At 35.3% G+C, this 24,210-nt stretch overlaps 4 protein-coding genes and 1 pseudogene across 4 annotated transcripts; 1 reads left to right on the top strand and 4 right to left on the bottom strand.

Moving 5' to 3' along the window:
• Positions 1-312: 312 nt before the first annotated feature.
• On the top strand, positions 313-3,424 carry LOC114379036 (annotated as a pseudogene).
• A 439-nt stretch (positions 3,425-3,863) lies between these two features.
• LOC114379603 (adenylate-forming reductase 03009-like) lies at positions 3,864-5,810 on the bottom strand. Its single transcript, XM_028338291.1, has one exon. It carries the CDS (start codon positions 5,646-5,648, stop codon positions 4,002-4,004), a length of 1,647 nt encoding a protein of 548 aa, XP_028194092.1. The 5' UTR covers positions 5,649-5,810; the 3' UTR covers positions 3,864-4,001.
• Positions 5,811-10,451: 4,641 nt separating this feature from the next.
• On the bottom strand, positions 10,452-11,368 carry LOC114378604 (signaling peptide TAXIMIN 1-like). The gene is made up of 2 exons (XM_028337251.1): positions 11,080-11,368; positions 10,452-10,879 (listed from the first exon to the last, which is right to left on the bottom strand). The coding sequence occupies exons 1-2, from the start codon at positions 11,187-11,189 to the stop codon at positions 10,756-10,758; spliced, it is 234 nt and encodes a 77-aa protein (XP_028193052.1). The 5' UTR covers positions 11,190-11,368; the 3' UTR covers positions 10,452-10,755.
• A 1,762-nt stretch (positions 11,369-13,130) lies between these two features.
• On the bottom strand, positions 13,131-16,841 carry LOC114378438 (uncharacterized protein HI_0077). Its single transcript, XM_028337031.1, has 7 exons — positions 16,360-16,841; positions 15,457-15,698; positions 15,281-15,377; positions 14,483-14,666; positions 14,296-14,377; positions 14,075-14,147; positions 13,131-13,724 (listed from the first exon to the last, which is right to left on the bottom strand). The coding sequence occupies exons 1-7, from the start codon at positions 16,762-16,764 to the stop codon at positions 13,653-13,655; spliced, it is 1,155 nt and encodes a 384-aa protein (XP_028192832.1). The 5' UTR covers positions 16,765-16,841; the 3' UTR covers positions 13,131-13,652.
• A 688-nt stretch (positions 16,842-17,529) lies between these two features.
• LOC114379272 (transcription factor GTE4) lies at positions 17,530-22,400 on the bottom strand. The gene is made up of 5 exons (XM_028337905.1): positions 20,263-22,400; positions 20,128-20,173; positions 19,936-20,049; positions 19,741-19,813; positions 17,530-18,190 (listed from the first exon to the last, which is right to left on the bottom strand). The coding sequence occupies exons 1-4, from the start codon at positions 21,979-21,981 to the stop codon at positions 19,755-19,757; spliced, it is 1,938 nt and encodes a 645-aa protein (XP_028193706.1). The 5' UTR covers positions 21,982-22,400; the 3' UTR covers positions 17,530-18,190; positions 19,741-19,754.
• Between the last annotated feature and the right edge of the window lie 1,810 nt (positions 22,401-24,210).

Genomic DNA, 24,210 nt, shown 5'->3' with positions numbered 1-24,210 from the left:
TGTAAAATAATATATTATTTGTTTTATACTCATTAGACATAATATTAGTATAAAATATTAAATTATGTTTATTTTTTTATTTTTACAAGATTCAGATATAAAATCTTATTTAAAATGATTGAATCTAATATTACTCAGGTCAAGGTCAATGATTGTTGGTGTATAAAAATTTATGAGGTGACAATATAATGTAAATTATTATCTATTGTAAAATTTGCTGAATATATAATACAATAATTTCTGTTTACATGTGAAAGTCTATAGAAATTAACTAAAAAATCTAAATAAAAAAGGGCCTGCATGCAATTCTATATGATTGGGCTGTATGATCGTTATCTATATGATTGGGTTTCTTTGGTGGAATGGGGTTAATTTCAAAGATGTATGCCACCATTCCAAAGAATGACGCGTGAGTAACCCTACCTCTGTTGATGCCGGGTGAGTAACTGAGAGAGAGATTCACGTTGAGAAACACAGGGTTCCCAAGATGGCCACCCAGTTCGAGCACCTTGGGAAGGACACTCCTCAGGGTAGCATAGAAGCGTTGCAAGTTGGAGAGAGGGTCAGAGAGACTCACGAGTTGGGTGCACACTTTGAATCCCTCGCTGACAAAGCACCGAATGTAGTTGGAAACAAAGACAATGAAATAGAAGCTCGTGGCGGTGTTCGTGATGTTGGAAAGTTCGAAATGAAGGGAAACAAGGATAGACAAGAACTCGAAAAACGAACAAGAGAGGTAATAGGAAGAGAAAGTGGAGGACAAGTAGTGGCAGAGAAAGGAAGGGGAAGGGTTGGACCTGAAAATGAAGGTGCAAGAACAACCGCGGTTATAACTTGCACGTTGGAAAAAGGTGGTGCTACTCAGAAACCATTAAGAGAAGAAGAGAGTGAAAGTACTGAAAGATCAACGTGGGAACAGATTTCCAACTACAGTGATCAAGCCACGCAAGGTGTGAAGGAGAGGTACGATAGAGCAAAGCAAGCAGCGAGCGAGACACTGAACACCACAGCAGAAACCGCACAAGAGAAAAGCGCACAGGCTAAGGACCTTGCAACACAAGCAAAGGACGCAACGTTGGAGAAGGGTCAACAAGGCTATGTTGCGACGAAGGACACCATTTCAAGTGCTGCAAAAACCGCTTCTGAAAAAACTGCGCCGGTGGCAGAGAAGGCCAAAGAGTACACACTTCAGGCTGCGGAGAAGGCCAAGAGTGTCGGTGGCACGACGGCGAGTTACGTCGGAGAGAAAGCGGTGCAGGCCAAGGATGTTACCGTGGAGAGTGGGAAGAATGCCGCGGGGTATGCTGCCAAGGTGGCTGTGGATTTGAAGGACAAGGCCGCGTCGGTGGGGTGGGCCGCGGCACATTTTTCCGCGGAGAAGACGGTGGAGGGGACCAAGGCCGCCGCACATGTTGTCGAGGGAGCGGCCGGGTATGCCGGACATAAGGCCGCCGAGCTTGCTTGGATGTCGACCGGTGCTGTTAAAGGCTTGGCTGCTTCAGCTGGTGAGACTGCTAAGGAATACACTACAAGGAAGAAAGAGGAGGCACAGCGGGAATTGGAGGCCAAAAAAAGCATTTCAACCTCAGGTTCCATATAATAATATCGTCACTCTATGCTTGTCATTTTGTTGTCTTGTTCTTAAATACCATTAACATTGTATATAATCAATCTATGCTTGTTAGAGTAATCAGCTCCGATATCATGAGAATTTGGGTGTAGACTTAATTCAAGTCTAAAAGTTAGCTTATGGGTTCAGGATGTTCCTTCAATTATTCATACTAATAGCCATTAAGTGTTTTAGTTATCAACAAAATATATTATTTTTGAATTATCATGATATTAATATAAAGTATTTATCGGTCTTGTTAGTGACTATTCTATATTTATCAGTCTTGTTAGTGACTAATTTTCGTCAGAGAACTTGATTAATTACTTTTGGTGAGCCTCTTTTCTTAATCACAAGATTCAAATCCACGACACGACTTCATGACATTGGTATAAAGTATTTATCGATCTTGTTAATGATTAATTCCCACAAGAAAACTTGGTTGATCACTTGAGTATATTCTATCAACAAGTTTGAACCCAAGACTTTATTTAAGGAAAACTTTATTTAAGGAAACCTAGTTCAGAATTACTCGGATGAATGACTTATTGGTTGAACAAAATATTAATATTTTTTAATTAGAATTAGAATTTTATGCATAATTCAAGTACATAACAAATATTTGTATTAAAAGTCAATGTAAATTATCAACCTAATTTTGATTAGGTAACTACACCAATTTGGACTATATTACTAGTCATCAGAACTAGAGTTTCATCCATACACAATTCACGTACATAAGAAAGGTTTGTATTAAAATTCAACATAGACTATCAAATTAAGTAATTTTGATTAAGTAACAACACAAATTTTAACTATATTACTGGTCATTGTGGTATCTCTAAGAGATGCATTAAATAACAAACTAACTACTTTTTCTCAACTCATGAATGTCAATGTAGAACCATGCTTAATTTAATAGATAGGTGCACTAGTACAAGTTAATTGTAATTCATTTTGCCAATTTGAGGGGTTTTGTTTTGTCTAATCTTGGAAATAGAACTGTTAAGAAAAATGTGGTTCAATGCTGTTGAAGACTATTATATACTAAAAATTGAAGCTTTGATTTAGGAAGCCGAGGAGAGACCATCCCAAGGAATTGGCGAAACAGTGAGCAGTGTCGGTGAGAAGGTAAAGAAACCATTTGAAAACATTTTGGGAGGAGAAGGGAAAAAAGATGAAAGTGGTGGCAATGACCAAAGTAGTGGAGGAGGTCAAGAACAGGGAAAGAGTGTCATTGGTCAAACACTGACAAGCATTGGTGAGAAGTTGGGTGATGCAAAACAGAGAGAGGAGCTGATAGACAACGTCACTGAGGGAGGGAGCGAGGTGTTAGGAGCAGTAGGTGAAACCGTGGGTGAGATTGGACAGAACACGATGAAGCCAGCGGAGATAGTTCAAGAACGTGCTCACGTGCGACAAGAGGGTGGGGTGTTGGATGCCATTGGCGAAACCATTGCTGAGATTGCTGAAACAACTAGAGTCATGGTTGCTGGAGAGGACAAGAGAGTGATGCCGGAGACTCGTGTAACTGATCGTGCCAAGCATGAAGAAAGGTCGGAGAGTGCTTGAGTCTCTTTTTTTTTTTTTTATTTTATCCGTGCAAATTGAGACTAGTATTTTAAACCTTGAGTCTAAGTGATAGATGTGTTTGTTTTCTAAGGTTTAGTTTTTCTATCCTTCTATGTCATGTTTAGTCTGTGTCAAGTTTGATGTTTCGGGTTTGTTCTATATATGGAATTGTAACAAATAAGAATCTCCTTTTTTGACATTATGATAGTAAATAATGTGTGCTTTCATACACATGCAAGCAAATTTTTAATTTTTTATGCACTGTATATGATCGCTACAATATTATCTAATGAGTTATGTTATAACTTAAATTCTCCAAATTTAATCATTTAGTTTAAAGTTTAAACAAATTTTACGAGGTGCTATCAATTAAACTTAATTCCATTTGATCTAACTTTATCCTTCTTTGTTGTTGATGTGCACGAACAATAGCCTTCAACGGGACAATAAAACTTACACCTATTTTTAATATTAAAATATGGTTGGATAGAAGTTAAGGTGAGTATCTGTCAATCAGCAGAGTCAATCATGTCTAAAAAAATTTAAATCACACGGTCATGGTGTAGCATTAAATTGATGTGCAACTAATACTTTATAGTATAATGAATTTTCATGGTTACCATTAATGGAAGTTTATCTAATTTTAAAGAGAGGCCGTTTGTATGAACTGAAAAAGCAGGGAGAAGAAAAAAGAACACAAGGAATTTTCATTTTACAAGCTAATAGTGTCAATGAACAAGAATCATTATTAGTTGATACCCTGTTCAACCCAAACAGAGAAATAATGAATACACGCTTTTCAATACATATTTTGAGCCTTTCAAGAGTCCCAAATGGGGCCAAAGGCAGGGATTTTAGCCCTCTTGCATGCTCTAAGCACATCTCTACTTCCTTCAGGGTTGCTAGTGACAATAACCACTTCAACATTCCACATAATAGCAGCATTCACACTCATCTCAGCTACATTGGGACGACCAGAAATTGCTGTGTCATGCACTATCACCTTCTCTTTTGAATATTTGTTCACCAACTCTATTATCTCCCTTCCAAAGTTCAATTCAATGTCCTTAGCCACCCAAATTAAGTACACATTAGCTTTACTAGGCTGCAAAAGAAATGACAAGAACACACAAATCCCTGACCCTGTGGCAACCAATAACACCCTTTGATACAAGTTCACTAGGTAAGGCAAGCCTGCAAAATGCATGGTGCGGACCCAAAGATGCTTTGGTGGGGTACTAATCAAGGACTTGGTGAAATCACCAACTGCACCAGCTAGCATCATGTGCTCTTTCTTCCCATCAGATATGATCCCAAAGGCATGCCATTCTGACAAGGGTGAAGGACTTATTCTACCTAGTAAACCTGCTTCAACACCACCTTCAAACTTGATGATCGAGGTGTGGCTCGATGGAGATGATACACTAACTTGTACCTTTCTAACACTCAACCAAGGAATGATAATGAGAATTGTGATGGCTAAAGTGAACCAACACTCCTGCTTCTTGACCACCTTAGATATGGTCAAGTGATAGGTGTGTGAGTTTGGTTCATAGCTTACGGAGAGAAGAATGAATAGCCAGAGAAGGATGAGAGCCATCCATCCGGAAAAACGGTGGATTCTCTCGAAAACATTGTGATGAAGATGGCGGACGAGGGGGAAGGCTGCAAGGGAAGAGAGTAGAATGAGTGAGAGGATGATGAATGCAACCCCAATTATCTCTGGGGAAGTTTTGTCTTTGTTTTTCAATGTAAGAACTAGGGAATAAACTAGCCAGGCTATGGAAGAGACACCACAACTACTATGGATTCCCCCAACACTTTGAAGGAATGAAGTGGTAGCAGTTTTGATTCTAAGAGAGACACAAGGCCTCCCAATAATCTTCACAGCCAACCAGAAAATAACTCTCAAAACTGCTTCACTTCTACATAGTGTTAGAGCTAGAATGTTCCCAATAGAGAACAATGCAGCTCTTGTCTTAGCATAAGGGAAATACCCTGCAGCGGAAAGAGCCAATGCCACCACATTCAAGGCCATGCAAACCAGAAAAAGCCCTTTGTAGAATGTGAACCCTTGATCAAGCAAAATTATGGACAGCCTTGACCTCCTTGGTGGATCAGTTTTGGGAAGTAGCTTTTGCACCTTAACTCCATTAGCTTTATCTGGTTTTTCTATATCTTGAACTTCAGCTATGAACTCTACCTCAACATCACTTGCATCAATGTCTATGTCACAGAAGTGGCTGCTGACCCGGCTCCGAGTTGGACTAATGTTATGAGGCTGAGGAAGAACTTTGAATGAACTGTTTCGAGTCCATGGAAGCCAAAGCCAAGTTCCAATCCCTTCCTGCTTTGTTGGTGATCCAATTGCAAAGGGGTTGCTTCTATTAGGATCGATTTCAAATGCTACCCCGCGACAACTTGAAAACCTGGCTATCTTTATCTCTGTGCTTTCCCTTTCTTCCATGGTGAATTGATAAAACTATTGGGTTGAATATAAAAATGGTAGATAGATAATCTCATAATACAGTGCAGCTATAGATGGTGGAATTCCTTAAGGTTGCATATTAGCTCCTTAGACAAGGAAGGCCTGTAATGTATATATTGGCAAGGAGGGTATATATCAATCATTCATGCTAATGTACTAAGTGAAATCATTTATTAGGGTTATATCATATATGTCAATTATTCATACTTAATAAAGAGTGTAATGTAGAGTTAAAAGACTTTTGTAAATGGAAAATGTTGTCATGAACCAACCGTAATCTCGAAAGTCCACCTTATCATAATTATTCATACCATATCATTTAACTATTATATCCTAAGGTCAATGGCTAACGAATTCGATATGATGATAGTAATTCTTATTATAGCAAGGAGTGTGTGATTAAGACTCTTATTAGTCATTTATAGTATAGCTAGCAATCTTTTCGAAATAAGCGTGCACCTGTTTTTAGTTGATTTGGTATCAAGACAAGCAATAAAAAAAAAGCAAATACTAATTAGTCTTCTAATAGCATTGGTTAAAAAACTTAGAACAAAAATATTTTTATTGAAAAATAAAAAATTGTGCTGTTCTTAACATTTTTTTTTACGTTTTTTTTATAATTTACACAAAAAATATTTTTTTATTTTAATTCCTTAATGGATGACCTAAGAACATTGGTTAGTAAGATAGATTAAAAAATTAGACTAAACGGACCATGCTCCTCTAATTAGTAGCAGTTTGATTAATTTTAACATTTCTTATGTAGATTAATTTCGTTATGTTAATGATATTATCACTCCTTGTTCAAAAATGATAAACTCTTCCCTTGTACCTGCCAAGATATAAATTTTAATTATTTTGACGGAATAAACAACAAAGGCACAAGGACTGCACGTTCGAATGTGGCAGAGCAAAAATCACAATCCTATTATATACCCACCAAATCTTTGTGATGTTGCTGGTGAAGTCTTATTATGAACGTAGCATTATTGTTGGCCATCACCATAAGAGAAACGTTGGTAGTTTACATTCTATATACTGACTCATACTGAGTCTATCATTTTTCTACCGACAAATGAAACAAACAAGTGGAATCTAATATAGAAACAATGATATCAGCCACAAACATCAATTTGAAAAAAATGTCTATTTTTTCCCCTATTTTCTTTTCTCCTCTTGTACGTAGTATTCTTAATTTGCAATCATAATTTCTAGTGTGTTAAATATTAGTTTCAGCACAACTTGGTGAAACGTGGGGGATGCCACTTTGACTTATACTTTGGAAAACACGAAAAAGAAAATCATCATAGCAAACGTGAAAGAAGCAATAGGTCGTAGTTACAAAGATCGAGGTGGGACAAAAATTTTGGTAAAATACCACAAGTTCAAGTTATAATATGGGTGGACATCCTAAGAAATAAAGTTATTATATAGGGACATAAAACCTGCTTTAGAATGGTTTGGTTGCCAGGAAGAAAAGATTATTTGAAGAGAAATTTTTACTATTTAACGTGGGTCTAACATTTTTTCCTTTTTACTTTAGTTTAAATATTAATTCTCATTATTTCATTTTCTTTTATTCAATCAAACTTATCCTTAATGTGAAACAGATAAAATCATCTTAAAAAATACTTATTTATTAATAATATTTTAAGGAAATTAAAAGAGTTGTTATTTATTTAACAAATTATACTATTAACTTATTTATAATTAAATCTTAATAAAAGATTTTTTTTTCTTTCGATTAATAGTATTAATTATTGATTTTCATGTCTTCATCTGTCACATAACTACATCATTCCCTTTGTTTTTCAGGTAAGAAACTTGTATATATCTTGCTATTTCGAATTGAAAAAAGTAGTGAGTTGCAAGAATCAAAATTGCCCTTGACAATGATATACAAGGTAAGTTCATTTAAACTTAAAAAAGACAGTTATAAAATAAGTGTTTTTTAAATAAGTATTTTTTAAAGAAACAGATAAGATTTATTTCTTAAAATAATAATTTTTTAAAAACAGAAATAGACAAACACACTAGAAAATAGAAAGGTGAATATTTTATTACAATATAAATGTATATTTCAACAAATAAATTTAAATGGATTGTCTCGATCATATTAAGAAAATTAATATGAAAAATTCGTCAGTTTATTTAAATTATAAGCTTGTGTTAAATTAACCTAACTAGCAGTGGCCTGTGCATTGTACGATTTAAAGAAGAAAAGAGAAAGTTAAAGAAAAAAGAAATGAAAAAACCAGTGCAAGACTTTTTATTCATACTTGATTATCAATAATCTTCCTGTTCAAGTGTAAAATCCTACAAGTCGCTTTTGCTCATTCTGATTTTAAAGTGAGAATTCTTACTCACACTTAATGCTCCTAATTATTTTGGATAATTTTCTATTAGAATGGTGGAACACATGAATTTCAAGGGGGTTATGCAATGCAATGATAGCGACATGATGACTGTGGGAGAAATTAGGAAAATGTCATGGGTTTATTGAACTTTCATTATCATAATCCAGATAGCTAGAGAGCAATTCAGCGACGGGATTGAGAATCTCAAAGACATTAAACTTTGCAATCTCCCTCTGATATTGTTGTTGATTAAATTATATATACACCTAACCAAGTCTGAACATTTCATTAAGTATTGATTAATGAAATGTATATATTCTTTTCAGCACACCATATGTATAAATGTGTATTATAAGTTTTTTTTTTTCAAGTGACGTGAAATGTTAGAGCATTTTAGGTCCTCCCCAAAAAAAGCAACACATTCCTAATCATTGTAGCATCTCTGTCTGCCCAAATAATAATTACTAAACTAAAGAAAAATAAATTGAGCAAGCAAAGATGAAATTTGGTTCCAATAGTAACGGGGCGAAAGGGCTTTTGGTACAGGTTAGGAGGCCCTGTTTATTGCCCTGGCTTTGGGCCAAGTTTTCCGCGTAGGCCCCTTTCCCTTTCACCCTAGCCATCAATGATCTTGATCAATAATTCTTAATTTCTTATCAATGAAAATTAGTCCACTCTATTGTAAGAATTTGACTGCTTTAAAGTGAAGAGATGTATTTCAGAGGATAAAGAATACTCTTGATTGTTTTTCTATAGAACAAAAGTGTTTTCTACATAGATAATCATACATAAAATCATATAGGACTATTATATACGAAAAAAATATTTGTTTGAATATTTAACATAATTATATACTATTTCAAATTTAATATTATTGGTTAATTTAGAGTAATCTTGTGCTAGCTGTATCAGTACTCAATACAACATAAATTGTTGACTAGAAAACCAATGATTAAAAGTTGTGATAAATCAAATACAAATATAACAAAATTTAAAGTTAATTGTAGTCCTAATAGTTGGTTTTTTAAATTAATAGTTAGTATTACACTTTATTCTTTATTTTAGAGGAGTTAAATTCCATTTTAATCCTCCACTTTTTTTTTATAAAAAAAATAGAAGTTGCAAATATTGGAGAATAATCATTTTCAACATACTGTCAAACACAGAGTCATGAGTAAATCCTAACTAAAATTCTTAAAGAACTCACTATCTATTAATCTTGTTAGACTTTGATGCTTAGCACATACAATGTCTAATTTCATAACTACAATCGTTTGTAATTTTTCAACACGTTATTTTCCGGGTATTGTATTGGATACGCAATTTTTATTTTTATTTTTTGTATATAGGGAAAAAAGAAAATATTATATCTACCAATTTATGTTACATTGAGTACCGATACAACAATTTTACTCGTTTACGTTAAATGCAATCGATTAGTAAAAAGCTTCCCAAACCATGTTAATTCCTCCGTAACTAATGTATTGTGTGTTTGGTTTAACGTCCTTATGAAATTGACGCGCAAAATTGAAGCTAAAATATATATAGCTTTTGCGTTTTTTATGTATGACATGAAATAGCAACCAAACTGGGACGGAAGCATCATCTACTTTTAAATTTTAAATTATCAAAAGCATAACCACAGTCTGTAAAGGTAGAGTTTATCTGTTTAGTTTGTAGGTTAAATAATTTTTTTTCTTAATTTTTTTTTCAATTTGACCTTTCATTCAATTAAATCCTCTATTTTTTAATTTAATTACTTCCTCTAATTTTTAAAATAATTTCAATTAGGTTTTATTGTCAATTCTGTTTTAACTATGGAGTGGGCGTAGCCGTTGACATGCCATTTTCTTATTTTGACATATAGACATAAACTTAATGTTGGTAGTAAGAAAATTCATTAAGAATCTAATTGAACTTATTTTAAAAATTAAAAGACTTAATTCAACTCGAAAAAAAAACTAGAATACCAAATCCAAAAAAAAAATAAAATTAGCTAACCTACTTTGTAACATTTGGGTTATTAAAAAATGAGTTTCAGATGAGGCAGACCTTTTCAAATAATCTGAGTAAAATTCTTGAAGGATGGATATGATTTAGAATTTATTAAATAATACTTTGAATTTGAGTATGAATTACTACTACATAAAAGATAAAATAATGAGTGTGATACTTATATTAAAAAAAATCCTCAGTCCAAAAGGACCAAAACAGAGTTCTTCTGTTTTGGCGTCACAAGCACATTATAGTTGATAATGAAGACTTTGACGACGGATAAAAAAGAAAGAAAAGAAAACAACAAGCCAATCTTTCAAATCATTGATTAATCCTTCATTGTGCGTCTGTCTATATTCTACATTTTATTTAATCTTCCATTGACAAATATGTTGCTTTCAGTGCGAACAAAAATAATACATCAGTGATCAAAATGAGCCAAAACAACAATTTCTCCAAGTTCATTATTGTACCTAGCGGAAGAAAGACACTCCCTACCTGCACTTATATACTAAAATGTTAAAAAGAAATCATAGTACGCAAGAATATTACCTTTATTATTGGTACAGAGTTATAACTATATGCACAAGAGAAAAATAATAATATGAACTATTAACCTTGCAAGAAAACAGAGGCAATAACAAGTTGAAATTCTCAGTCTCACCAAGGGGAAATAAAATGAAAAGTAATCAAAAGCAGAACTTAGTGATGGAATTGGTAAAAACAGAAGGTAGCTAACAAGGGATCTGAGAGGTGCACCACTCCATAACATGCAGTGGAGCCTTCACCAACTCCAACGCACACTCCACTATTACAGTTATGCACAAGCAGCAGGGGCATATGCATGTCAACAACAACCTGCGAAAATTACGAACCAAAGACAAAGTTTTAACCTTTTCGATATTTTCACTCAATCGGACCAGAACCCATGTTCCAGAATTGCAAATCACAACAACCCCAACACACAAAATTGAAATCAAATTACATGGTACTAATTAATTTTATATTTTGAAGAAGAAAATTGATGACAGTGAAAAGGGTGTGTTTTTTGTTCTTACCCAACGATCCACACGACGAGGCCAACGACCGAGACGAGGAGGGCGAGAAAAGCGAAGGGGAGACCCAAGAGAAAGCCCAAGGGTCTGCAATCACCATCTGAGTTGCACATATTTTGTGTGTTTTTCTTTCTTTTTTGTCTGAGAAAGAAGAAGTAGGTGTAAACCCTTGTTGTGTTTCTTGTGTTATTAAGAAGGGAAGAGGACACTCGTTTGGTGGCTTAAAGCAAAAGCGAAGTAGGATGCTAGGTTTAGTTTAGACAACTGGTTTACCAGGAAAATGAAGAGACACTTTCCCGGAATCTGTTATTTATATGGGATTTGTATCAAAAATATCATTACAAATTTAATTTATTTAGATAATAAAGTAAAACTATTTTTCATATATAACAGATGTTTTTTGTATCTAAATAAATTTAACTAAAAAAAATATTTAGATTGCACTGCCAAAATCTATTCCAAAAAATATATCATTAACTAATCGTCTAAACTAGTCAAGTATATCATTAAGGCTTTATTTACCCGAATTTAGATTAGTTAAAGTGTCTTCTTTTTGCGTTAAAATAAATAAAGTATATTATTATCTAATTGTATCAAAAAATATTTTGCTTTACAAAATAATAATCATTAACTAAAAAAAACTACTATGTGTAATGTTCAATTTTATCATAATTCTTAATCATGAACTCTCAAATTAACAATTATGATTGTACTGCCAAATCTATTTCAAGACTGTAGTAATTAATTTTATGAGATAAAAGTTTTTAAAAATTTTATTTCTTTAGTAGAAAATTATATTTAAACATTCAATGCAAAAGAACTATTATCGTAATATAAGAAATGTTTGATTTGGTTATTTTCTATTTTCATTTTCACTGAAAATAGAAAATGGTGATGAAAATGCGTTGGGTTGAATTTTTAAAAATATTTTCAGTGATGAACAAAAAACTGAAAATAATAAAATTTCATTTTCAGTGTTTTCAATTGAAATCAGGAATCTAAAAAATATATTTTCTTTTGGAAATACATTGTTTTTATTTCTTGAAAGCAGGACACAAGACGTCAAACCAAATATATTCTCAAAATTCTAATCATACAATTCTAAATTCTAAAGTTCCTGCAAACTTGAAATTTGCAATAAGCCTAAAAGTCGTGTCTGTGGAAGTCAAATTAAATAGGACAAAAGGTTATTATTAAAATTATTATTTTCAATTAAATAATTTTGATAATATAATTATATTTTTAATATAATAATTATAAACGCATATTAAATAAATTTGAATTATCTTTTAAATCATGTGAATCTTTACTGCATTTCTTTTTCATTTTGTAATACATATTATGAGTTTTTGTATCAAACCAAACCAAACTATTATGTTAATTTTTCTTATTAATTATTTATCCAATTAAAGAATATCTTTGGTTCTTAAAATTATTTTTATTCAATGCTCAATTTTTTAATCAATATCAGGTACAATATTACTATCATCAAGATAATATTCAGTCATTATTTTTTTAAAAATCTCTATAAATAAAATAATTACATGTTCAAGTTTATTTTTCGTTATCTATGAAATAGTAACATTTTGTCTAATATTTTCAAATTTACTTTTTTTCAGTTTCACATAATCATATTATTAATGCAATTCACATAATTACATAACACGAATTGCCAACAATAAAGAAAAGATATATTATAGCTTAAAAAATACATTAGATTTTTTAAAAATAATTTTCTTTAATAATAAATCTAACCATCACATTATCTTGGTTAAAGAGTCACCTATGCTGCCATGCTCCATGTTGTTTCTAAAATTTTGCTTTTTAGCTTTTAAAGATTCCCTTCTAGTATGCTTTAGCAATTAGCATCAGTTAACAACCTGAACTTGTTCTATTCCTTATCAATTATACGAGTACGGTTTTATTCTTCTGATGTGATATGCTAGTTTTAAAACTTAAGTTCATGATTGCGTGTCTCTGTTGCCTTTTTATTTTAATTTTTTAACTTTCTGGTGTGTCATCCTCTCGTCATAAATGTAAAATAAAAAATGATAAAGATTTAATGTCCTAATATATGTGAGTTGTTATAAATCTGACAGAAAAAAAATAAAAATACAAGGATTCAATGCCCTGGATATCGCACACTTACACACTTACACGGCACACTATCCAAGAAGCTAAGCAACTATCATTGACTTCGTTCAACTTCAGTGTCACGCTAAGCCTCTAATGATAATACACGATCATGAATTATTAAACATTGTGCTATTTACATCACTGTCTATGTACGCAAAATAAAAGAATAATTTGTCTCCTGTTTCTGCTTACGCTCCTCATCAATGGTGGACGCGTGGATTGAATTTCAGAATTTGCATTAGCACATGCAGTCAAGCAAGGTTGCTAATGGAAAGGAATTGCACCACCAAACCTTTGAAATGAAACCTTATCACTTCCAAGTATATGATAATGATACTGTTGTGCTTGTTGGCTGCTGAGGAGATGAGTTTCAAACTTGCAATATCAGTTAATACCTTTCCCAGTTGAAATTAGCAATCGTTCATTATATTTTGTCAAGATCATTCAGGTGGCTTGGTCAAACTTGAATTCTCTTTTTCCATAGCAATGATGGAAGCCAGCCTCTTGTAAACCTGTAACAAACACATCCACACGCATCAAAAGCAGAAGAACAGCTACATAGATAGAACGAGTAATAGTCTATGTACCGAAACTTTAAGAAAATTGTATACCGTCATCCAAGCACAAAATGATCATATATAATAAGTTTGTTAGCATCTAAAATAAGTATAAGAAAATTGTATGCCATCATCCAATCACAAATTGATCGTATATAATAAGTTTGTTAACATCTAAAATAATTATCTTGAAAATCATATCTATTATAATTTCTTATTAGTTGAATACTTGAGTTTTACATGGCCAGTACATAGAAATTAAGCTCATAAAAGTTACAGGAATGAGCAGGATGATTGTCACTTACTGCAGAGAGCTGTTCTTGATTGCCATCTTTGTCTTTCTTGTCCTTAATGCTTGTGGATGATGCATCATCATACCTAGACATGAGAATATGATATGAGGCAACCAAAATGGTAAGATTCATATGGAAGTGGTAGGACGGATTTTTCAGCTATCTTGTCAGTCACACAATCTTGAAATATCGTAGGTACAGCCAACAAAACCAATTATGATGTAGTTTCTTACCAATCACGGGGAATGCCAGCTTCATCTCTAGCTGAATAATTGAAGGGACCCTTTAGTTCCACGTTGTATTCCTTTAGTAAGTCTGCATGGTATCAGAAAATTATGTTGAAGATTGCATGCCTTCAATATGTTTGTATCAGTTCAGTGTATGTGAGCAGATAAGCAGATATTAACCAGACTTCAAAACCTTTAAAAGTGGAGTCTGGAGCACAATTCAGTTTTTCACAGACAGAAGCAAACCAGTAGACACCAACTGCTACATGTGCAACTTCCTCATCAGCAATTCTAGCCACAATCTTAGATGTCCTATTATCTCCAAAGCCAACTAATTTTTTTACCAGGCGTGGCCCTGCATCAAGTCCTCTAGCCTCCTACAAGTGAAATAAATAATATAACATTTAGAACATCTCACATGATTCAAAACTTATGTATCTCTATAGCATGCGATTAATGAGGGGAAGCATTTCCAGGCGTTTACCAAAATACTTGCCCCCCAACTGAATAAACAATAGATAGTGAAAAATTATTGATGTAAAATGGTTGTGGTTTGATGCCAATCATAACTTAACAAAAACGTTAATGAATGAGCCCTAACTAATTAGGTTGTGTAGAAAGGAATCCTCCAGAAATTTTCATGAAAGTACTCCAGAATCCAGACAAATTTCTCAGAAGCTCATAACTCTGTAGCACTATTACTGTTACATCAATTTCTACCCACATATAAAAATGAGAAAGATTATTGGAATAGACAATGATGTCTAACCAAACCAGCAGCTCCAAGGTATAAAATCATTTTTGTTACTACATCAGTACGAGTCATTCTACTTATCACATATCATATAAAGCTATAACTGATACAGGTAAGCTTGAAAAAGAAATACAGTCTCATGAAAACAGCCACATTATCAGATTTATTGAGCAGTTTTTCACCAAATGGTAACAACCATTTGAAAGGAAGACAGAGGGAGAAGGCCCGAGGGGGTACCTGGACTAGTGGGATCACAGCCAAACGTGCAGCAACATTGTCTGATGATTTCTCACATTCCCTCCATAGCAAATTGTGGGCTGGCATATCACCATATCTGGTTGGAAAGAAGATTCAGAAAATCAGTATATTAACTAGAATTAGCAACAAATTGAAGTAGTAACAGCTACCCTTACTTAAAACCCAGTTCAGCAAGCCTCTGTGCACACCAAGAGAAGTGGCGGCTCTCATCATCAGCAACATGAGCAAAGTCAGCAAAGAACCCTTCCCCTAGAATTTCACTATAGGGAGAAAATCGGACGACAGTATCCCAGGCCAAATCAATTGCATTGAGCTCCACGTGTGCTAGATTATGAAGCATATAAGCATTCAGAGGCAAACCTGAGTCCTTGGGAGCAGGAATTTCCTTAGGGGAAACCTTAAGTCAAAGAAAATAACTTAATTATTCACATGTGAATGATGTGATTAAGACAGAGCAAAAACCATTAAGAAAATTAAACCTTCAGGAATCAACATGTCATTCTTGCAAACAATTTTTTTTTAAAAAAGTATGAAACCTAGAATACATAATACAGCATGGATATGGGGAATTTCTGAAAAATTAAAGATACCAATACAGTGCAAACACATTAACAAGAATTGCAAGAAAGAAAAATACATAAATGCACCATATTTGTAAATAGACACTATCATTTCATTTCTCATTAATACATATCAGTGAATGGTGATCGCAATTTACCAAACAACCTAAAAAACTACTTGTGGTCAAAACAAAAAACCAATTACATGTCTTTCATTTTATTTTTTATTATTTTTATTTAAAGAAATTACATATCTTTCTTCGCCCATATCAGAATGCAGAATAAAACTTCCCCCCATGAACACATGACAAAAATACATATTTTTCCAATTCACGTCAGAATGTCACAAAAAAAAAAAAAAGAAACATTAGATTTAAAGGATAGAAGAGAAGGATAGAGTGAAATCAGAGGCTTGAAAAATATAAATCAATTGAGGTAATTAGATTTGAATAACAGAATTTGCAATAAGAAAGGAGAAGCGAAATTGAGGGAACGAACCAATTGGGGGATTGGGGGTCTGGCGGGGCGAGAGGGGGGTTTGGAAATGCCAAGGGGGAGGTTGTGGCGGCGCCACATGGAGTAAGCCATGTGAGAAAGCTGGGACTTCCAGTGAGGGTCGCTAGTGGAAAGAACAATAGAACCAATCTCAGCCAAGGTAGAAGCTTGCCCAAATGGAGAGTCACGGTGGGGTTCTGAAGCAGGACCAGGACCATGCTCTCCCCACTTGCGATTCTCGTTCAGAGGACTCTCCCTCCATTCATTAAGACCCCGCCACGGCGAAACCTTCAGACAAGAACATGAAGAAGAAGAGAAGCGTCTGGACTTGAAATGCAAGGCAGAACCGTGAGAGTAGCGTGAGGCTGATAGTGATACCACCATCACTTCCACTTTCAGACGCTGCATCACTTCCGTTTCTTTCCCCTTGCAGTTGCAGCACTTCGGATTGGGAACTCAAAAATATTTTTTTTCCCATGAAGTTAATCTTTTTTATTTTAGTTCATATAAATCGACATTTTTTATCCCTATAAATTGATTTTTGTTCATATAAATATAATATAATATAAACTTACCGTGATTAAAAATAAATAAAATAACTTACAATGATCAAAATTGAAAAAAATTAAAGTGAGATTGAAGTTAAAAAAATAAACTTATAGGATCTAAAAAAAACACGAAGTTTTACTAAGTTCTTAATTACATTTATTTAAAAAATAATAATTCTTTTATAATCTTTGGGGGAAAAAAAGCAAATAAAATTTTCAGAAATAAACTGTTCCGAAACACAATAAAGAAAAGGTATGGTACCAGGGAATGCCTCAAATTATCAGACGAAGACTTGAAAACTACCTTCAACTTTTAATCCATAATTGTTGTTGAGCTTTGATCATCCAGCAAATTTTCAAACCGTTGAAAACTACGCTTGACACAAAACACGTATAAAATTTAATTTTGTTAAAATATCTTAAGCATTTTTTTTTGGAGTAATTACAATTGAACACCATTTTGAGTTTACATATTCACATCGATCGACGAGGAATATACACTACAGTGCAAGGTAAACGAAAGCCTTACGAGTTCTGTTCACACTTGCTGTTTCCTGTCCAATAAGAGTTGAAGGGATATCCTACTAGTATGAATAAGGGAATAAGCGTGTCATGGTTGGGTCAATTAAAAACACAAAAAGGACATTCATTTTATATGCATAACCAAAATCTAAGGCTCAACATATCCTTGACTGTACAACTGTAGCATCCTCCACTGCTTGATTTGATAGCAGGAAAGGATAATACTGAATAACGTAACCCACAGCTGAATTGCTCAGGATCAGATATCTCAACCAGAGGATGAAAATATACTTCCTTAATGCTCCTATATCATTACAAACAAATTGATGCCAAACTCATGCTGCCATTACCATATGGAACGAGATTTCATGTGAACCAATAGTGACATCAGGAACTTGAATTGCAGATTATCTTTGTATAACAGCAAGAATCTAGAATCTACCAGCACAAAATCAAACCAAGTCATCAATGGAAACCTAATGAGAGTAGCAGTAGTTAGCAATGTACACTGCTACGGAGAACTATCTACCTATCATCACATTCTACCAAATATTTTACATGGGTTTGTGTTATCACATATAATGCCTTAAAGCAGTAGTGCAACAGTTCCAACAGACGCGAGAAAAGGACCCCATACTGCATCCATAGGGATCATAGGTGGTCTTGAGAATGCTTCCTTTACAAACCAACAGCTAAATCTGGATGCGGGAAAAAAACCAACTAGCCAAGCATTGCATCACTGTCTAATCTTAAATATCTGAGATCTGCCACACCCACATGAAATGAAACAACAAAGTATAAAAAGTTAGAAGTACTTCACAATTTCGATGAACAATATATTCAGACAGTCAGTCTGATCAATTGCAACTACACATGATTTTGATTAGTTCAATTCACAAGGTATTATACTTTATAAAAATAATTACGTTATGTTGTGAAAAACAGAAGACAATATATGCAAATTGTACTTGTAGCATTATAGAGTTTTGAAAAACAGAAGACAAATATTGCATTAGTTATTATTATATACAAATTGTAGCATTATCCGACAATGGCATGCAAATGTTCACAAGGAAAGTTCCTAAGATTTGTTATTTCTCCTGGGAAATCAAGAAGCAAGTACAAGATAAAGATGTCATCCCACAATAATGCATATCAGTTCCTCTAGCTTATAATGGATCACAGCAAGAATGTAGATTAGAGATGTAATATAATAAGAAAAGCAAAGCAAATTATCAATTCACCATTAAGAAGTAGTCAACTAGTAGGTAAAAGAATTCATTACAACCAAAATATCAAGATATGAGGCTAATGCTAATAAAGGTACTTCTATTTCTATACAACAAAAATAAAATGAAAAAAAAAATCAATTTACAAAGCAAGGTAGTACTGCTCATGAAACCTTCAATACCATATACCATATTCACAACAGTTCCATTATAAGGTAAGAAAGCAAATGTGACTTTTCACACTACTAATAAGTAATAATTACTTTCCAATTGATCATGCTTCAAATATTTTCAGGGAGATATTAATTGTTTAAACTCTAGAGGTATATTAATACTGCAATCTTCCATTAATCTCTTAATAATCTACACACTAAATACATTTACATCAGACAACAGTGTTGCACCCCCGTCAGCATGGCACAATGAAAATTCTTAAATTCACAACGCACTCACACAGATACCAGTTTTAAAAAATTAGCTACAAGGGATTAGAGAGAAAGTAGAAGGCTTTTAAGCGGAAATCACAATTCCTAGGAAAATTACCCATAACCAGGAACTAAACATCAGCATACCTTGAATGGAAGGAAATAGGTTATGCCAATAAAAATTCTCTCAACAAATGGAGTAAACATAATACAACACGTGCAAACAGGTGCACTAAAGAGTATGCAGTCCCGTAAAAAGCTGGCATTTCACTTTTGAGACCTTAAAATGAGATCAAAGGGGCTATGACACCACCATTTTAACAACAAAGAACTAACAAAAGATGAAGAGCACATGAATAGATGTCAAATTTTATAGAAAACACCGATTTATGCAGCTTGAATGGAGAAGTAAACAGTAAACACCAATAACAAGCATGGAGCACCAGGAATGCACTTAACCAAACATCTATGGTAAACCAGTATCAATCATTTATGAATTATGAGCAGCACAATCACAATAGTTAAGAGAAAAATCATCTTGAGAGATACCTATGCCACTGTACATAATGAAAAGATGGGAGTACAAAAATGTATGACAGAGGATACTACACATAAAGCACAACATATAGCAAGATAAAGTTTCGGAAGTCGTGATTCTACCTGACAGAAAGAATTCAGGTTTTTGGTGACCCTGCATCAGACCCAGAGGCTGAGGAACTATCACTATCAGAATCTGCAAAAATAAAATAAATAAAATCAGACAGAACACTTGACTAAAATGATAAGCAGCAGTAAACATGCATTAGCATGAATAATAGGTCAGATATCTCTTGACTAAATAATTAATCAAAGTACCACTTGACGAAGAGCCTGAATCACTGCTGGAGCTGCTTGAACTACTGGTCTTACTCCCATTATCCACTGGAATTTGTCCTTGCTCGGGCAAGGATGGGGGAACATTTCTTTCATCTGCTCATAAACAGACAAACAAGATACATCAATTAATTCAATAGTGAGGTCCACAATAATGCCACCATTAAAAATTACCTGCTTGTGTTTCTTTCGGAATCTCTACTGCAACTGGTGCCTGACTCTACAGGAAGCATGAAATAAAATGCATTTAGCCATGATTGTTTGCCAAAGAATACACTGGCTGTTGGAAGTTAGAATTGAAAGCTATACCTTCTGCTGGGCATTCTGCTCAGCTCGTTCTCTAGCTAGAATAGCAAGCTCAGCCTTCCTCTTGTTTTTGCTCAAACTTTTCTTATAGTTGGTCACAAATCTATCAAGCTCCCAGAGAGTCTCAGTATCCACACTATCAATGTCCACTTCAATTTCATCATCGTGTTGTGAAAGTGCTGAGTTTCTCTTCTTAATGATCTGTACAATTGCATCTAGCTTCTCAGAAGGTAGACTCTGAAGATGTGTGCTGAGTTTCTGCTTTTCCTCATATGTCATGTCTCTCTTATGAGGATCTTTGGCCTTGGGCTTTTTGGGAGCAGGGGTTCGAGACGAAGGAGTGATGCCCATGATTTTTGGAGGTTGTGTCATTGATTCTGACCTATCCAAAATCCGCCTCATATCAATTGGTGGTGGCCGAAAGGGAGGAGCCTTTCTAGACACAGGTGAAGGTGCTCCATAATCCAGGCCATATCTAATCTCACGGTAGTAATTTGATTCTATTATAGCCCATCTTTCTTCAAATATGTTAAGTAGCTGCTCTGCCATTATATGAACGTCTTGCCCTTTGGGATTATAAGTCATGGCATTATGAAATGTAAGTCTCACATCCTCAGCAAACTCCTTGGGTGATTTGTACCAATTCTTGTTCAGCCTTGACTTCACAGTTCCCAAGTCCATTGGATGTGTGATGATACTAAAGTAATCATGCAAACCAAGACCCTCCACGTCAACCGGAGCATTAAACACCCAACCATGTTTGTGCTTCATCAACTTCTCAAGCAACGCACTACAACTCTTTAAAAGCTTGGAACCCATTCCATGTCCCATCTCACCCTCGACATGCTTCTTCCCATTCAATTTAGACTTCTTGTTACTCTCTGCGGGTGGAAACTTATCTTTCCCCAGCAAGAACTCCGAATTGCGATAAAACTGGTTTGCCTTTGGCGTCCTCTTCTCCTTCTCAACAATTTCAGTAACCCCTTGACTATTCTCCAACACTGACACACTCAACTGATGCAAAGGCCGGGTAGGCTCTCGCTCTCGAGGTGTAACAACAGCAGATGCCACCTCCGAGTGAGCCCTCTTAGCTCCAACCCCATTACCAATCCCACGATCCACCATCATATCAGAATTACCATACCCACCAAGCACCCCCAACTTCTCCTCAATCCTATTCACCAAACTCCTAACCCTATTAAGCTCACCCTGAAGCCTCCTCCTCAGCTCCCGCTTCTCCTGCTTAGACCGCGAAGCCAAACTGATCCTGACACAATTCTCCGGTCCCGGCGACCGCTCTCCCACGCCTGGAACACTAAAAGGTTCATCTTGAGGACGGTTCAAGCTGGAGGAGTCATCTGAAACCGTATCCAACATCGAATTAACTTGCGGACGGGCTGAATTCCCATCCTCCGGCACCGGCTGAACAGAGGCGTTATTGCTATTATCCTTAGCCCTAACATCACCGTTATCGACAGTACTGTTATCCTTATTGTTGTAATCAACGGCAATAACAGTAGCAGAACCGTCGTCGCCGCCGTTGGTAGTAGCTACGGCGGCAGGAGGAGGAGGAGGAGGAGGAGGAGGAACAGCGTTCACGGTGATGACGGCGTTACCTTTGTTCTTCGGACCTTTAAACGCTTTCCTAGTGTAAACCTTACTCTCGGTGTACCTCTGCTTCTCTTTGGCTCCATCATCTCCAACTATTGGCCCCGAAGCCATACATCCAAAAACCCTAATTCGTTTTCCCTCAACCTAAAACCTTCACCAAACCCTAGAATCCGAAACCTAAGGTTTTACGGAAAACAACGACTCGCGCACGGAGAAAGAACAATAATAACCTAGAACTTCCACCGAGTTAAATCCAGAAAATAGAAACGAATCGACGAAGAAGAAGAAAGTGAGGTTCGCGAGGGAGCATAGAGTAGGTTTGGAGCTAGCGTTACCTCGGTTCCGATCAGATCTCGGACTTTCTCTCTCTGGAGACGGAGTTTCTCACTCTAGAACTCTCTCTGTGCGTTTCTCTTCTCTCTGTGTGAGATATCGTATCCTCTTATCGCGTTACAGGTGTACGGCAACGGTGGGTGCGTGTGAGGAACCGTGGACCGGGTGAGTGGGTGGTGACGCGTCTGGGGGTGCACCACAGGAACATTTTAGCACCAAATTTTTGGGGACGCGGAAACGCAAACTGGTTTGGCACGTGGGAATCACGCACCAATCAGAGGAAATAGAAAGAGGGTCGTGTAGGTCACGCGGGAGGGGAATGGAGACGGGAGTTTGTGGCGCGAGGTTTCGTTTGCGAAAATTTGAAAAGTTTGCATAGGCGGGGGTGTGGCGCGTGTTGAGTACTCGCCATTTCGGACGGGCACTGGGATTGGCCAGTCCCCGGAAGGGATATGCACGCGCCGGCGAGGCAGGTGGAATGCGTTGCTGTTTTTCTTTTGGGCCTTTGGATGGTCTTCTTTGGGCTTATGTTGTGGATCGCAGCCCACTCTATGTTTGTGTAAATCGTATCGCCCATTTCTATGCTTCTGATGAAAACTTTTAATTGATTGTTCATTAAAATGATGATGGGGTAAAAATTATCTATGAGGAATTTAGGGAGAGGAACTAACTGGTTTGGTTCAGTTGTGACAAATTGTATATGGGTTTTCAACATCTACATCCTTCATTGGTTAAAACGAGGATGGATTTCAATTCTGTTACCATTCCTAATCACAAATATACAATGTCAGAAAACTACGAAAAGTGAAGAGTTATTTTCTTTTACACCAGTTATTAATTTAGTGAACCTTAATTTACGCATGCTTCATCAGCTGCCTCATTTGAGCATTATATAATGTTGATAATATAATCTGAGCAAGTACGCTTTGAACTTGAATTTTGCTGTGAACTAATTAAAACATCATTATTAAAAAAAAAATATATGATGGCATATATGAGTAAGAAAAGCGACATATATTATTACCATATATGTGGCTAGAACTACATGACAAATTTTGACACTTAGCCTCTTCACTGACCTTCTAGTTTCTCTAACATTAGAAAGGGAAAAATTAATACAGCACAAAAAGGAGGAAAAAAGAACGTAGAAAAGAGAGAAACAGAGATACCACACCACTACTGCTGACAAATAACACAAACAAAAATAATGCATACACTCCACCTACATATATATGCTCTAGAGCACTGGCATGGGTTTCCAAAGCAACAAGTAGGTTTATTTGAAAATACCATGAAGTTTAAATAAGGGAAGAAAAAGATACTAAAACTCAACCGTGCAGCTAAGCTCACACAACTTTTGCAAGTTCTATTTGAAGATAAACATATAGATATGTATGAGGCATGCACAACTGAAACCTAGCTCCAAACAAAGCTAGCTTCAGTTTCTTGGTGGTGTTGCAAAATTATGATGAGGATCTGGTCCTTCTGGTGTGAGTCTATGTGTATTTCCATCCTTGTGAGGGGCATCATCAGCATCTTGATGATCAACATGTATATGCTTTAATAGGTCTAAATAATTGTGAAGAAAGCGATGGTTGTTATCTGCAACATTATTTTCGCGAATGGAGGGATGTCCATGGAGATTACGAGCCTGCAAAGTCATGAAGAAGGTGGAGAGGATGATTAGTGCAAGTATAAATACTCGAGTAACCATTGTTGTGTTTGCCATGAGATGAAATATATGTAAACTCTGAATGAATATTGAACAAAGTGCTACAAAAGTGGGAACTACTAAACTTGAGCTTGGATAGAAGTCTGATGAAAAAGTAGTGTGGAAGCATATTATGAGCATTATTTATATATGTGCAAAATAAGAAAAATGGCCTTAGATAAATAGAAGTGGAGTCTATTAAATAATCAATTAACTCTCTCTAGAGGCTAAATGGTTAGTTGAATGCTCATAAATGGTTTATCTACATATATAGGCCATATGACCATATCAGGTGA

The sequence above is a fragment of the Glycine soja genome, chromosome 12 (genome assembly GCF_004193775.1).
Source record: "Glycine soja cultivar W05 chromosome 12, ASM419377v2, whole genome shotgun sequence".
In the NCBI taxonomy this organism is placed as follows: domain Eukaryota; kingdom Viridiplantae; phylum Streptophyta; class Magnoliopsida; order Fabales; family Fabaceae; genus Glycine; species Glycine soja.
The sequence above is the reverse complement of the archived record's forward strand: the minus strand, read 5'-3'. Positions and strand labels throughout refer to the sequence as shown.